General features: G+C 50.0%; 1 protein-coding gene across 1 annotated transcript in view; it reads right to left on the reverse strand.

Moving 5' to 3' along the window:
• Positions 1-14,956, reverse strand: part of VASH1 (vasohibin 1) — a 101,336-nt gene that overhangs the window by 55,633 nt on the left and 30,747 nt on the right. Inside the window, exon 2 of the mRNA XM_069638023.1 lies at positions 1,464-1,552. Within this exon, the coding sequence (XP_069494124.1) occupies positions 1,464-1,552 (89 nt within the window). The remainder of the gene's footprint in view (positions 1-1,463; positions 1,553-14,956) is intronic.

Below are 14,956 nucleotides of genomic sequence, written 5' to 3' on the forward strand. Positions count from 1 at the left end.
GGTTCCATCTCCTGAAGCCATGCTTCCAACCCTTTCCTGGTGCCATCTCCTGTAGCCATGTTTCCAACCCTTTCCTGGTGCCATCTCCTGTAGCCATGCTTCCAACCCTTTCCTGGTGCCATCTCCTGTAGCCATGCTTCCAACCCTTTCCTGGTGCCATCTCCTGTAGCCATGTTTCCAACCCTTTCCTGGTGCCATCTCCTGTAGCCATGCTTCCAACCCTTTGCTGGTGCCATCTCCTGTAGCCATGCTTCCCAACCCTTTCCTGGTGCCATCTCCTGTAGCCATGCTTCCAACCCTTTCCTGGTGCCATCTCCTGTAGCCATGCTTCCAACCCTTTCCTGGTGCCATCTCCTGTAGCCATGCTTCCCAACCCTTTCCTGGTGCCATCTCCTGTAGCCATGCTTCCAACCCTTTCCTGGTGCCATGTCCTGTAGCTATGCTTCCCAACCCTTTCCTGGTGCCATCTCCTGTAGCCATGCTTCCAACCCTTTCCTGGTGCCATCTCCTGTAGCCATGCTTCCAACCCTTTCCTGGTGCCATCTTGTAGCTATGCTTCCCAACCCTTTCCTGGTGCCATCTCCTGTAGCCATGCTTCCCAACCCTTTCCTGGTGCCATCTCCTGTAGCCATGCTTCCAACCCTTTCCTGGTGCCATCTCCTGTAGCCATGCTTCCAACCCTTTCCTGGTGCCATCTCCTGTAGCCATGCTTGCCATCTCCTGTAGCCAATGCTTCCAACCCTTTCCTGGTGCCATCTCTCCTGTAGCCATGCTTCCAACCCTTTCCTGGTGCCATCTCCTGTAGCCATGCTTCCAACCCTTTCCTGGTGCCATCTCTCCTGTAGCCATGCTTCCAACCCTTTCCTGGTGCCATCTCCTGTAGCCATGCTTCCAACCTTTTCCTGGTGCCATCTCTTGTAGCTATGCTTCCCAACCCTTTCCTGGTGCCATCTCCTGTAGCCATGCTTCCCAACCCTTTCCTGGTGCCATCTCCTGTAGCCATGCTTCCAACCCTTTCCTGGTGCCATCTCCTGTAGCCATGCTTCCAACCCTTTCCTGGTGCCATCTCCTGTAGCCATACTTCCCAACCCTTTCCTGGTGCCATCTCCTGTAGCCATGCTTCCAACCCTTTCTTCATACAGTGCAGCACGCAGGGATACATTAAGAGAATTTGGTTTAGGCGACTTGGGTGCCTGTCGCAAGGGAATGCGCGCACGCGTATGAGGACTGTGACGAGGTAGAGTAGGCCTCCATGTAATAAAGAATCCCAGAAGTTATTGGGCATCCCTCCCAGGTTTCTCTTGTTTTCACTGTAAGCACTGCTTTCTGTCAAATTAGCCTCTAGAAACCCCATCTCCCACGCCAGCCATCTTCCAAAGCAGGTCACTGCTTACTCATGCATCTCTGAAGTACCTGTGCGCACAGGAACCCTTCTCCCCCAAAATCACTGCATAAAAGGATACTGCAGCTCCCTGATGTACCTCTGGATCGCCTCCAGGCGCTCTGGGGTGGGTGTAGCTGCTGGAAAGGTAGGCACGCTTGGTATAGGAACCTGCAGAGGACGAAACAAAAAGATAGTCAAAAGAATAATCCGCTCACAATTTAGAGACCCACACTGGCCATTCCTGAAGTGAGAGGACAGCACAGCCCCCTCCACCTCCCCCCCCCAAAGAAGTTCAGATTCAAGGAAGGGGCCCCCGCCCAAACATCCTGTGGATAGTTAGCTTGTCGATAGCTGAGCCCCCCTCCCCCGCACTGGGTGGCTGCAGTTCATTAAGTGCTTCATGGTTTGCTGAAAAGTTATGGAATGCATTAAGTTTCCAAATTCGCCTTCGATCTTGCTGCAGTAATGTGCCGATTACCACACCTGGCAACGTGCGATACTATGCAAAGGCGATCACACATCGGACCGAATCAGAACTCCGCCAAGAAACGGCCAAACAGTGTCAACGTACACACACACAATCATAGTCACTGTGTTTTATACAGGCACCAAACTATTCCACCTCGGCCTTCGTGGGAATGATTGATGGAAGGTTTGGAATAAATCATAATCTATGGCACTGAGCTGGGCAATGCCCTAGGCCATAGTTTTTCAGCCGGCAGCACCACTAATGAGGGGGCAAAGTCAGTATGCAAACCAGGCTTGCTTCCACCCCCATAGGGGCAGCAAGCCACACTGCCATGTCGTAGCTCTTCTGCACAGGACTGGGGCACTCGGCATGACAAGCTCGAGAGCTAGCCTGGAGCACACTGGAGTAGTCCGTCTATTGTGTAGGCCCTTGCCACTTCTAGAGCTGAACGAATGGCCTGCACCTCCTGGTAAACTCGGTACATTATAAGGCTACGGGGTGGAGAGAATACAGAAGCAAGCCATTCGTTAGGTTTAGAATCCCCAGTGCCAGTCACTGCAACCTCACTCTGCACAGTGAAATAGTTCCTAGAAAGAGGGGAAAGTGTAAACCATGCCGCAAGGTGCCACCCAAATTCAGACTAAGGTTAGGCTAACATTGCTGCAGCTACATGGTCTCGCGACACTCCTATGAATGGACAGATACCGTCTGGCAAGTAACCTAATGCACAGCGACGTATTACATTTAGATCTGTAAGGAATCGGACAGTACATGCAAACGTTCTATTCTTTGGTGTAAAACTCCTGGGGCCCCAGGGAGATCCGCAAAACGTTCATGGGAGTACCATTCTTAGTCAAACAGGTCCCACCATATGACCCAATGGGAAAACAATTAATTGGCAGAGCTGCCGTTTTATGTTAAAAGGTTCCGATACCGTGCACTGTTGCCACCCGCGAGGTCTCTTGGCGCTCCAATAGGATCAGCAGAACAAGGAGCAACCAACCAAGGGGCTTCCAGAGGAGACCAGACTGCCAAGTGCTGGAAAACAGCCTAGACCAGTCTAAACCACCACAGAACGAGTAGAGCTGGGCTCAAGGGGAGGGGGGGGCGGTCATGCTTGCAAGGGAGGCCCGTGCTTGCACAACAACTATTTGACAAACAGATAGTAAGAAACAGAACAGCAGGGCGTGGGACTTATTAGTATCCCAATGGCTTCCATACTGGTAACATTTGGCTAATAACTCTGTAAAACTGGCTGCACCCCCTGGTGAAGCCAAAACTAAAAGCTGCTACCGAGACTCCACAACACAAGTGTAGGGTGGGAATCCCCCTAGGGGCTAAACAGGGTGCTTAAAATGCACCCCTATCCTAGGAGCCATGTGTGCTTTCATAGGATAGCATATCAAAAAAGGGTTGCAGTGGCATGGCGATCTCAGCAGAAGTGGCTCCAACCACGAAAAATATGGTCCAGACAAGAAAACCAAAGGAAAAAAATAAATCTAAACGTGCGCAATTCTGCCCAAACACCACCCCACTCAGGTTGACTTTGGCAAAATTGAAGAGTGATGGATGGAAGGGTTTGAATACATTTAAACCAGTGACATTGTTCTGGGCAATCCTCCAAACCATCGGGACAAAACAACGTTTGCCTTGTTAAAAATCATATTATGACAAAAGTGGCCGTCTTGAATCATGTCTCCTGGTTCACTGCATGCCTCCTCTGAGGGTTTGTCTCAGTAAAGACTGCCTAGTTCACTGCGTGCCCCCTCTGCAGGCTTGGCTCAGTAAAGACTGCTTAGTTCACTGCGTGCCCCCTCTGCAGGCTTGGCTCAGTAAAGACTGCCTAGTTCACCGCGTGCCCCCTCTGCAGGCTTGGCTCAGTAAAGACTGCCTAGTTCACCGCGTGCCCCCTCTGCAGGCTTGGCTCAGTAAAGACTGCCTAGTTCACCGCGTGCCCCCTCCGCAGGCTTGGCTCAGCAAAGACTGCATAGTTCACCGCGTGCCCCCTCCGCAGGCTTGGCTCAGCAAAGACTGCCTAGTTCACCGCGACTGCCTAGTTCACTGCGTGCCCCCTCTGCAGGCTTGGCTCAGCAAAGACTGCCTAGTTCACCGCGTGCCCCCTCTGCAGGCTTGGCTCAGCAAAGACTGCCTAGTTCACCGCGTGCCCCCTCTTCAGGCTTGGCTCAGCAAAGACTGCCTAGTTCACCGCGTGCCCCCTCTGCAGGCTTGGCTCAGTAAAGACTGCCTAGTTCACCGCATGCCTCCTCTGCGGGTTTGTCTCAGTAAAGACTGCCTAGTTCACCGCGTGCCCCCTCTGCAGGCTTGGCTCAGTAAAGACTGCCTTGTTCACCGAGTGCCCCCTCTGCAGGCTTGGCTCAGTAAAGACTGCCTAGTTCACCGCGTGCCCCCTCTGCAGGCTTGGCTCAGTGAAGACTGCTTAGTTCACTGCGTACCCCCTCTGCAGGCTTGGCTCAGTGAAGACTGCTTAGTTCACTGCATGCCCCCTCTGCGGGTTTGGCTCAGTAAAGACTGTCTAGTTCACTGCATCCTGGTCGATTGCCGCCTTTCAGACACCCTTGGTGTGGTGTATGCTTCATCACAGGGCACTAATCTTTCCCTGGTTTCACTAACATCTTCGCAATGGGAAATGAGGGGCACTGCTTTCCAATTGATATAGGTGCTCCGGGATATGCGAGATCAATTCTATGATCACATACTTTGAAAAGGTCATCTAATTTGGTTGTTTTAGGCAACAATCACAGTGGATTTTTTTCCCCTTCTTTTCCCCCCCTCCCCTCTTTTGTTGTGTTAGTAGCTGGTGGAATGCACTAATTAATGTGTGCATATTCTATTCCAGCAGTTCGTATATTGTTTTCCCGATGAAGACGTGGACTAAATCATTCCTATACGTCGAAACCGGTTGAAGAAAGTTGGAGATGTGATCATATGGCCTATACTGAGTTGATCCATTCCACCATTTTATTACATGCTTTATAACTGTTGTCATTTTAACATTGAATGCACTTTATATGTTCTTTTGTCTTTTTTGCGAGTATTAGAAAGTCATATTACACATTGAATTGATTTTGGTATAGGTTTTAGTGGTATGTGTTTGTATGGTAGGGATTGGATGTGGACGAATGAGTGAATGACTCACTAAGTTGTGCAATTGTCATGTTTTTAAAGTTGATGCCTTCTGGCAACGCATATCAAATTTGAAGTGTTGATTTATACATGATTGATTCGTTTTCTATAAATTCTGTATCATGCTAAATACAGTTTGATACCTAATATTCAAACAACGTCCTCTGGACAATGTTTCAGCATATCCTGGTTTGGCAATACCCTGGTCCAGAGCGTAGGGTGTTCCTGTGCCTTTCAGCATAATTGCTAGTTCACTGCATTTGGGTTTGGCTCAGTAAAGACGGCCAGGCCAATGTCCGGCTCCTTATCAATCCGGCTCCCACCCTTACTGTGGTCCTGCAACTCTCAGGGGCCTGCATGTTCTTTACAGCAGGATTGAGGATGCTCCCTTTAGACATAATAGACCACGGGGTGCCCCTTGGACATTGCCATCCTTATGCCAACCCAATGGCATATTATCTCGCTCTTGACTGGCTCAGCTAGATCCTGTCTAACGACAACCTGATGGCATACTATCTTGCTCTCTCTCTTCACTTGCTCAGCTATATCCTGTCTAATGCCAACCTGATGGCATACTATCTCTCTCTCGACTTGCTCAGCTATATCCTGTCTAATGCCAACCTGATGGCATACTATCTCGCTCTCTTGACTTTCTCAGCTATATCCTGTCTAACGCCAACCTGATGGCATACTATCTCGCTCTTGACTGGCTCAGCTAGAACCTGTCTAACACCAACCTGATGGCATACTATCTCTCTCTCGACTTGCTCAGCTATATCCTGTCTAACGCCAAACTGATGGCATACTAGCTCACTCTTGACTGGCTCAGCTAGATCCTGTATAACACCAACCTTATGGCATACTATCTCTCTCTCTTGACTTGCTCAGCTATATCCTGTCTAACGCCAGCCTGATGGCATACTATCTCTCTCACTTGACTTGCTCAGCTATATCCTGTCTACCACCAACCTGATGGCATACCATCTCTCTCTCTTGGCTAGCTCAGCTAGAGCCTGTCTAATCGCTGTCGATTGGTCACAATGGACGGAGTTTGAAGGCTTCTTATACCCCATACCTGCATACTTTGAGTTAATCAGGGGTTGATCGTGCACCCCTTGTGAAGGACTCTATACAAGAAGCTGTTGCGATAGTGGGTGGGTGGGTGGGTGTGGGGGGCAACCCCGAGCATTAGTGCGCAGAAGAAACCTGTCATGAGATTCAGGGTGGGCAGCTTCACGCTTCTTGACACATAAAGCTGAGTTTCGCTCATTCGCAATTCCCAATTGTCAGGCAAATGTAATTTTGCAGCTCGGATCTCATTTGGTTCTGGGTGCCCTGTCTCTGCTCCTGCCTCAAAAATCTATTGCTCCAATTTCCATCTTTTGGTACCGACTTGTATGGGATTGAACGCACTGACGTCAAAAACATTGTACTTTTTGGCATCCCTGAGCAGAGGCCCAGACATGTGACCAGATCACTCCTGTCCTCTTAGAGTTGTAACATCTTCATCCCAATCCATGATTTAGCTTTACGGTGGCGTGCCTTGCCTCTGCAGGGAAGCTGCTCATAATGGCCAGAGTCTTGCAGCTCGAGGTTCTTGAAGCCCATCGCTCTTCTACCCGTGAGCAACCTTTCTCTGTGGCCTTGCCCCAGCAGGGAAGCTGCTCATTACGGGCAGAGTCTTGCAGCTCGAGGTTCCTGAAGCCCCCCGCTCTTCTACCCGTGAGCTGCCTTTCTCTGTGGCCTTGCCCCTGCAGGGAAGCTGCTCATTATGGCCAGAGAGCCTTCTACCCTCGAGCAACTTTTCTCTGTGGCCTTGCCCCTGCAGGGAAGCTGCTCATTATGGCCAGAATCCAGAGTCTTGCAGCTCGAGGTTCCTGAAGTCCACCGCTCTTCTACCCGTGAGCAGCCTTTCTCTGTGGCCTTGCCCCGGCAGGGAAGCTGCCCATTATGGCCACAGCGCCCAGAGTCTTGCAGCCAAGGTTCCTGAAGCTCCCATATCTTCTACCCGTGAGCAACCTTTCTCTGTGCCCTTGCCCCTGCAGGGAAGCTGCTCATTATGGCCAGAATCCAGAGTCTTGCAGCTCGAGGTTCCTGAAGTCCATCGCACTTCTACCCGTGAGCAGCCTTTCTCTGTGGCCTTGCCCCTGCAGGGAAGCTGCCCATTATGGCCACAGCGGCCAGAGTCTTGCAGCTCGAGGTTCCTGAAGTCCATCGCACTTCTACCCGTGAGCAACCTTTCTCTGTGGCCTTTCCCCTGCAGGGAAGCTGCTCATTACGGGCAGAGTCTTGCAGCTCGAGGTTCCTGAAGCCCCCCGCTCTTCTACCCGTGAGCAACCTTTCTCTGTGGCCTTTCCCCTGCAGGGAAGCTGCTTATTACGGGCAGAGTCTTGCAGCTCGAGGTTCCTGAAGCCCCCCGCTCTTCTACCCGTGAGCTGCCCTTCTCTGTGGCCTTAAGCTGCTCATTATGGCCAGAGAGCCTTCTACCCTCGAGCAACCTTTCTCTGAGGCCTTGCCCCTACAGGGAAGCTGCTCATTATGGCCAGAGTCCAGAGTCTTGCAGCTCGAGGTTCCTGAAGTCCACCGCTCTTCTACCCGTGAGCAGCCTTTCTCTGTGGCCTTGCCCCTGCAGGATTATCGCCAGAGAGGCCAGAGTCTTACAGCTCGAGGTTCCTGAAGTCCACCCCTCTTCTACCCGTGAGCAGCCTTTCTCTGTGGCCTTGCCCCTGCAGGATTATCGCCAGAGAGGCCAGAGTTTTACAGCTCGAGGTTCCTGAAGTCCATCGCACTTCTACCCGTGAGCAGCCTTTCTCTATGGCCTTGCCCCTGCAGGGAAGCTGCTCATTATGGCCAGAGTCCAGAGTCTTGCAGCTCGAGGTTCCTGAAGTCCACCGCTCTTCTACCCGTGAGCAGCCTTTCTCCGTGGCCTTGCCCCTGCAGGGAAGCTGCTCATTATGGCCAGAGAGCCTTCTACCCTCGAGCAACCTTTCTCTGTGGCCTTGCCCCTACAGGGAAGCTGCTCATTATGGCCAGAGTCTTGCAGCACGAGGTTCCTGAAGTCTATTGCTTTTCTACCCTTGACCAACCTTTCTCTGTCGCAACAGCTGCAGATGGAACACCCTGCCAGCCCCCCTATGGCAGCAGCATGCAACTGTCGGCTTCCCAGAGCTTTCGCACCACAAATCCAATCAGTTCCAACCAGCACAGGAAATGGAGATGGATGATGGAAGACGAGCCACAGGCTGCGCCCCAGATTTACTGACCTGTGGACTGGTCTACGTTCCCAGAGTTTGTGCTGATTGAAGATCACATCCACGGTGTGCTTTTTTTTGTATGACTTTGTGATGCGTTTAAGCAATTTTTTGTAGTTCCATTTCTGGTAAAGTTCTCATTGTACCCATTTCTCTTTGAATCACTTTAGTGCACCACAATGCTCGATTTACACACCTTTTATTAAACGCACACATATGTTCCTATGGTTACTACCCATGTGTTGCGGTGCAGGGTACTTCCTTCTAAAGAGTGTGTGCACCTGCCCTCTTAAGTACAGAGCACGTTGCTAAACCCCCTCAGCAGCTGCACCCATGAGCAGCCTGTCCACGGGCTGGGTGCCTTTGCTGGAGTTTCCCAGTGGTAAGAAACCGTGGTACCTTGTTGTGGAACCGCGCCTTCGGACTTGCTATACTTGGAGGCCAGGAAGGATCAAGCTCGCTGAGCTTCCGAGTCCAGGCTCATGTTACATTGGTCTATTGTTTGTTATTTGGAAGTTGTTGGATAACTCGGTATAATCTGATCTAGTTGATCTGCTTAGGATATGGAGAGCGTAAAGCCTCCATTTCCAAATATATATATATTTATATATGTTAATTCAGTCCGATGGATTCCACTTCTTATGCGCTGACCAATCTTGTAAACCGGCGGCAAATAAATTAGAAGGCAAAATGAATGGGGCACAGCACAACCCCCCCCCCCTCCCCCCCCCCTGCAGATTCCCAGAAAGATTTGCTGTCGAAGCTCTCACAATGTCTCCAGCCACTTTCTCACCCTGTGGCTGGCATTGTAGGGGGACCGGTGAGGGTCTTCACGCTGCCTGCACTGCTTGACTGACCATGTAGATGGCTATTTAGTAACTGGTGTAGGAGCGCAGGCTTGTGGGGGGTAGAGGGGGTCTGCAACCCGTGGCTCTCCAGGGGTTTGGACTACAACGTCGAAGAACCTGCACCATTGACTATGTTGCCTTTGGCTAATGTGGGTTCTAGTTCATGCTCTGGGTGAAAGCCCTATTGGCAGGGGAACACCCTTCCATGCTGCCAGCCAGTGCCACTGCAAGCCTTGGCTAGACTTGGTAACTATTTCATGGGCATGCCCGGCGGGCCATGGAGAAACCCTGGCTGTCGGCAACTGGCCGGCCCCCAGCAGAGCCGAGGGCTGAGCTGGATGGCAGGCGCATGGCCTCTGCTGAGGCTAATTGAACAGCACGAGCAGGCTGTCTAAACCCAGCAGTGCAGGCTACATAATAAATATATACAGCACATTAGTGCCGATTGATGGGTGGGCCCAAGGGTGGGGGCTTGCTCTGCATGCCCTCACATTGCTGGCCTCTCTTGCAGTCTTCCTCCGTATCCTCCCCCCCCCCCCCCACATCCTCCAGGCGGTTCAGAGTGCACCCCTCTAGACGAAGCCTCGCTTGCGAATATTGACCTACTGCTCATTAGGTAATGCGACCCGATGGAGACAGGACAGGGAGGCTAGGAAGGGACACTCCCAGCCATGGGCTGCAGGGCAGCGGGAACACCTCCCCGTTAGTCGGTGGCCGTGTGTCACAGTATGCGATTGCAACCACAGGACACAGGGGGGGGGGGGGCGTTGCGCTGGTCCATTTGCAAGGACTGCTGGGAATTCAGCTCGTAAAAAGCTATGCTAGTTAGTCATGGGATGAGGTGGGCTTTGCTTGGAAGTTAGTATGAGTAGAGGCAAAACAGCTGGCTGGTGCAACAGAGGGGGGAGGAAGCAGGCTTTGGAAGCGGGTACACTCCCTCGTGTTTTTTGGAGGCCCAGTGCTTAGTGATATCACTGGGGGGGAGGGGAAGGAGGGGAGGAGGGGGGGGGGGCATAAGACTGGCAGTGCACAGGAAGACGGTGGTGACATGACTACTGCTCTCCATGGATGAGAAGTGTCTAAACCGCCTCCCAGACACAAACTACTACAAAACCAGCAATGATGCCAGTTAAAGAAGAAGCTGGCATGGCCTGACGGGTATACCTTCTCTGTCTCTTTTGGTAGCACAGGCTAGATCTTCAGAAGGATTCTAAACTCATAAAGTTGCAACATGAAGAACATACCAGAATAAAAGAACGTCCAACCGAGATACTATAAAAAATAGGGATTTTTATCAAAACACTCAATGCACACAACAAACACTATAGACCCACACCTTTGAGATAATGCATAGAATGTAAACTTTGAAGCTAAATGTCACTCTTGGTTGATAGGCAGGCTGTTTTGGCAAAATATGTCAGCAGCAAATGTACTTATTCAAGTGTTTAGTTTTATAAGGCAAGGGGTCGCTTAAAAGTACACTTGTTCCTTTAAGGTGATGGGGGTGAGGGGGAGGCTGGGCCTCTTCAAATACCTTTGTCTCAGTCTTTGGTCTCAACATAGTTAAGCCAGGCTTCTAGGCACTTTCCTGTAGTTGAGTCGGCGTCGAGACATTCGAGTCGTGTTGCTCCCGTGGCGAGTGGCCGTCGAGTTGGCTCCTTAATGGCCCTTCTGTGGACTGAGTCCACGCTTGAGTCAATTGATCCCAAAAGCAAACTATGCTTCTATTGGGTTGAATTGGAAATCGGGATGCAGTGAGTCAGATGCTTCCACAGCGCCGAGCCAAAACGTCAAGTCAATGTCAAAACGGTTCAGAATCCTTACATTTCCACAAGCAGTACCATAGGTCCTGTAGTGGCTCAAAGTGAGTCGAACAGGAGTGAGCTGGCTCAAAGATGTCCGGGTTGCAGTTGCTTCTGGACTGCTGGGAAGCCCAATACACGTGTTTCCAGGGATGAGGGGAGTCCTTAGTTCTGCTATTACACCCCAGGATGTTTGACTGGCACCTGCAGTGGTTTCTTCCCCTCCAGTGAGCAAGATACCGGTTCCAGTGCACAGGCAGAATGGAGGCCTTGGTCCACAGCTGTTTTAACCCCAATGTTCCCTGGGGATGGTTAGGGGTCAGAGCTTTACTCTGCCTTGGAGTATTCGGTTTTAACCTCTCCAGGAGAGGACTAGACAGTATTCTCAACAGAGTACCAGTTAATCCTTCTTCTGAGAGCCAAACTAAGAGAAAGGTTTCCCTCCCTTGTAAAGGCCAAATATTACAGGGGATTTGCCCAAATCAAGCATATTGTCAGTTGTCCAATCCTGGCTGTGTAACAAGTGTCCTTTGCCTTCTGATAGAGAGTCTTTCCTCTGAAGAAGTGGGAAGGGCCGGATTTTGAAGAGTCCTAGAAGAAACGGAGATGGTGTAATGCTTCCTTCAGTCTCCACCTTTCCTTTGGCTATATGGCTGGGACGATAGCTCAGGGGCAAGGAGTTTGTCTTGGAAGCAAGAAAACACATAGCAACACAGGTTTGAATCCCAATCTCGTGCCTAGAAACTGCTCTCTGGCATTAAGCATGCTATAAAAGATCAATTTGAACTATATTCCATCACCTTCCCATTTTTGCTGACTTCCAAGGGACTCCAAAAATGGGCACTATGGTAAGTGTGGCTTATGCCATGTCACGACTGCCTTTTAAGGGCAGAGTCCCATGACAACTCCCGGGGAGCGTCCTGTGCCTTGGGAGGAAGGCTACTTTCCCACTAGCACTGGTGAGTAGTTTTTATGAGGGGCGAGTACCATTTGCACGATACTCGATGTTGCGGGCGAGTGTGGGGCTGTTAGAAACTTATTTTCCATTTACTGCAAACACTTTGCAGTAAATGCCAAATGCAAGTTTCACTGTGCGTGTTTGGCAGCATTGCACGAGATATGAAGTGTGCGTATGGCGATATGCACCATCTTACAAAAAGCACTGGTAAATAGTTTTACCCAAGTCCCCTTTGGGAGAGTGCATTTCTCTTGGGTCGAGTTTGTAAACTAAGGAACTCACCCTACAGATCTAGTGGTATTTTTAACAATTTGCAAGGCCTGGAAGGGGTGGTCTTCCTCAGCATTGTTCCGTATGACTTGTGTAGCACTCATGCCAGACGGCTAATACACATCAGCCCAGTTGTAGCTTGAGCACTGGTCAGCAAGTTGACACTTACGATCTTCAAATGCTTTGACTATATAATGGTGTAACCCCAGTAGCCACCATGCCATAGACAGGCACAGGTTACTTTTTACAGTTTAATGTGCTAGCAGGGTGACTTGGGTACACAATTATTTAAAAAATGAATCCAAGGTACAGATGATTAAAAACCCACCTCTGCCTACTGGAACTTTGCATTCCTAAAAGCGGCTGAAACCCAAATGTGACCTCTGAACTGCCCTCCTGCCACTACAGTGCTGTGGGGTCAGGAGACTATCTCAATAAACTACACAAGTGCACTAGCTTGATTAAGAAGACCTCCCTTTCAGAAACACAATTACCTGCATCATTTTATATTAAAGGCTCAGGCTATTCCGCCCCCACCAGATGGTCTTCTGTCACAAAGACCATCTTCGAAGAATGGATTTCTTGGATCTGGCATGTGGAAACAGAAACCATCACTGCATGGTCCCAACAGGGGACATGCTGCTGCTGTCAAGAGGAAGGTTTGCTGAAAAGTGACGAGTAAGCGCGCTAACAAGAGGCAGAGAACGGTAAAGGAATTGAAGCCACCAAGTTTAAAAAAAATTATCACTTATGTTTGGGGTTGCTGCTAATAAAGGTGCCTAGTGGCCTAGACGTGTTTTGTGCCATTTGTGATGCTTATCCAGGACTTAAGCAATGTGCAGTATGATCCGGGGCAACCCCTGCACCAATGCATATCTATTCCAGGGGAACACTATATGGATTTCTTTGGGTAATATACACATCATGTTACCCATTACCTACGCCTTGAGAAAGCACGTCTGATGGTGAAAAAGTACATTTCAGTACATTAGGCACCTTTCCCACACAAAAATACAACCCAAAAAAAGGTTTTGTACAAAGATCTGTATAAAAGCCTCGGTTCTTTAACCCTTAAAAGAACAGTGAAGATCAACGTGACATAAAACCATGGCATGGATTCCAAAGAGCGCCATGCAGTGATGGGGCTTCTGTGGACGTGCATTGGCAGGGACGGTCCTTCCTTAGTCATAAGCGGGCACCATCACGTGGTAAGTCTTCGGCACGGCTGAGTCACCAGGATACATCATTGGCAGCAATGGAGGTTCTGTTGTTAGACAGTGATGTGGAATTGGTGCTAAGAGGAGTGGAGCAATAGCCGGTCCACAAAGTGACGAGACTCCATTGGGAAAAGAAATAGGCATTTCATGGCGGATGTCCGGCAGTAGTGAAGACTCTTTGGTAAGAAGATATTTATTACAGTCGATGGAAAGGTGTTGGCAGTGATGGGGAACAAAAATAATAAATAATCGATGGTAACGCAGGCACCAAGAAGACATGCATCCACTACATACATGTACACATGCCTTGCTTCAACAGCGCGGACTTAGTAGCAGTCCCACGCTTGAATGTAGTACAGGCTTTCAGCCCGACAACATAGTCAAACCCACCCAGATCAGCCTAGTCTGAAGTTCGAATAACAGCATCTCTTATTTATTGAGTTCCTTTACTAAAGCACACAAACAACCCTGAGGCGCTGTTGCAGGTACAAGTCAAGGAAATGTGCTTCATCATACAGTTAGCAGATTACGTCAGACATGAGACATGGGATCAGTTACATAGAAGAGAAAGTAGTATCATACATGTTGGTGAGCGGAATGCTGAAAGATATTTACAAGAATATGCGATGTGTGGGCGGTTAGGAGAAAAGCTGGGGTTTGAGAGGTTTGCGAAACAACCAGTATTATTTCTCAACCCTATCAGTGGGTGGGGGGGAGGCAACAAGGAGGGAGGGGGGGTTGTTCCAAAGTTTCGCAGCAAGATGAGGGAAGCTAGAGCCTCCTGCTGTGCATCTCTAGACTTTAGGCACAAGTAGGCAGTCAGTGTAGGGGGCGAACCTGGTCGGTCTGGAGGAGTGTGCTTTAGTGATTCTGTGTTTGAGGCATGGGGGACAGAGTTTGATAGTATTTGTGCGTAATAGGGTTTTAAATCGAATGCGCTCCTGGATGGGAAGCCAGTGTGCTTCTCTTCTAGCTTTGGAGATTTGATCTCTTTTTGGGATGTGGAGGGCTGCTCTGAAGGCATTGGTTTGGACCACTTGTAATCTTTGTATTACTTTGTTTTGGACCACTTGTAATTCTCTTAAAGCCCCTAAATTATTTCTCCCTCGCCCAACTGACAGACTGGCTGGCTGGTCAGCCTTTTCACTTATTAGCATATTTATTATTCTGTAGACACATACAACTGAACATACAGCAGCCTTATGCCTGCCAGCAAGCACCACATAAATCACAATTAGCTCTGTGGAGCCGGCTACAGCTGACTGCAAGGGCTACAACGTCTTCATCACATCACCTCCCTTTTCTCACCTGCAGACCAGTGGCTCTATTAGCCTAGTGCTTGCAGCTAAAAGATCTTGGGTTGCCCCCTCTATGTAAAGCACAAGGGTCCGGGCCACAAGCCCCCTCCTATACGGGGTATAAAAGACTACTTTGTGCATGGAAACAAATCCGCTTATGCCGTCTCTCCTCCCCTAAAGGGAGCCCCTTCCCATGAGGCCAGGGATGTGAGGCTGCTACCCGATAGTCACCCTGGGGGTCGTACTCAGTGTGTGGATCTCATGGAGAGGGAAGATCCCTGAGACTAGTGACGACCTGGGGAGAACATGGTATCC

This window comes from Ambystoma mexicanum, chromosome 14 (genome assembly GCF_040938575.1).
Source record: "Ambystoma mexicanum isolate Mex_15411 chromosome 14, UKY_AmexF1_1, whole genome shotgun sequence".
Taxonomy (NCBI): Eukaryota; Metazoa; Chordata; class Amphibia; order Caudata; family Ambystomatidae; genus Ambystoma; species Ambystoma mexicanum.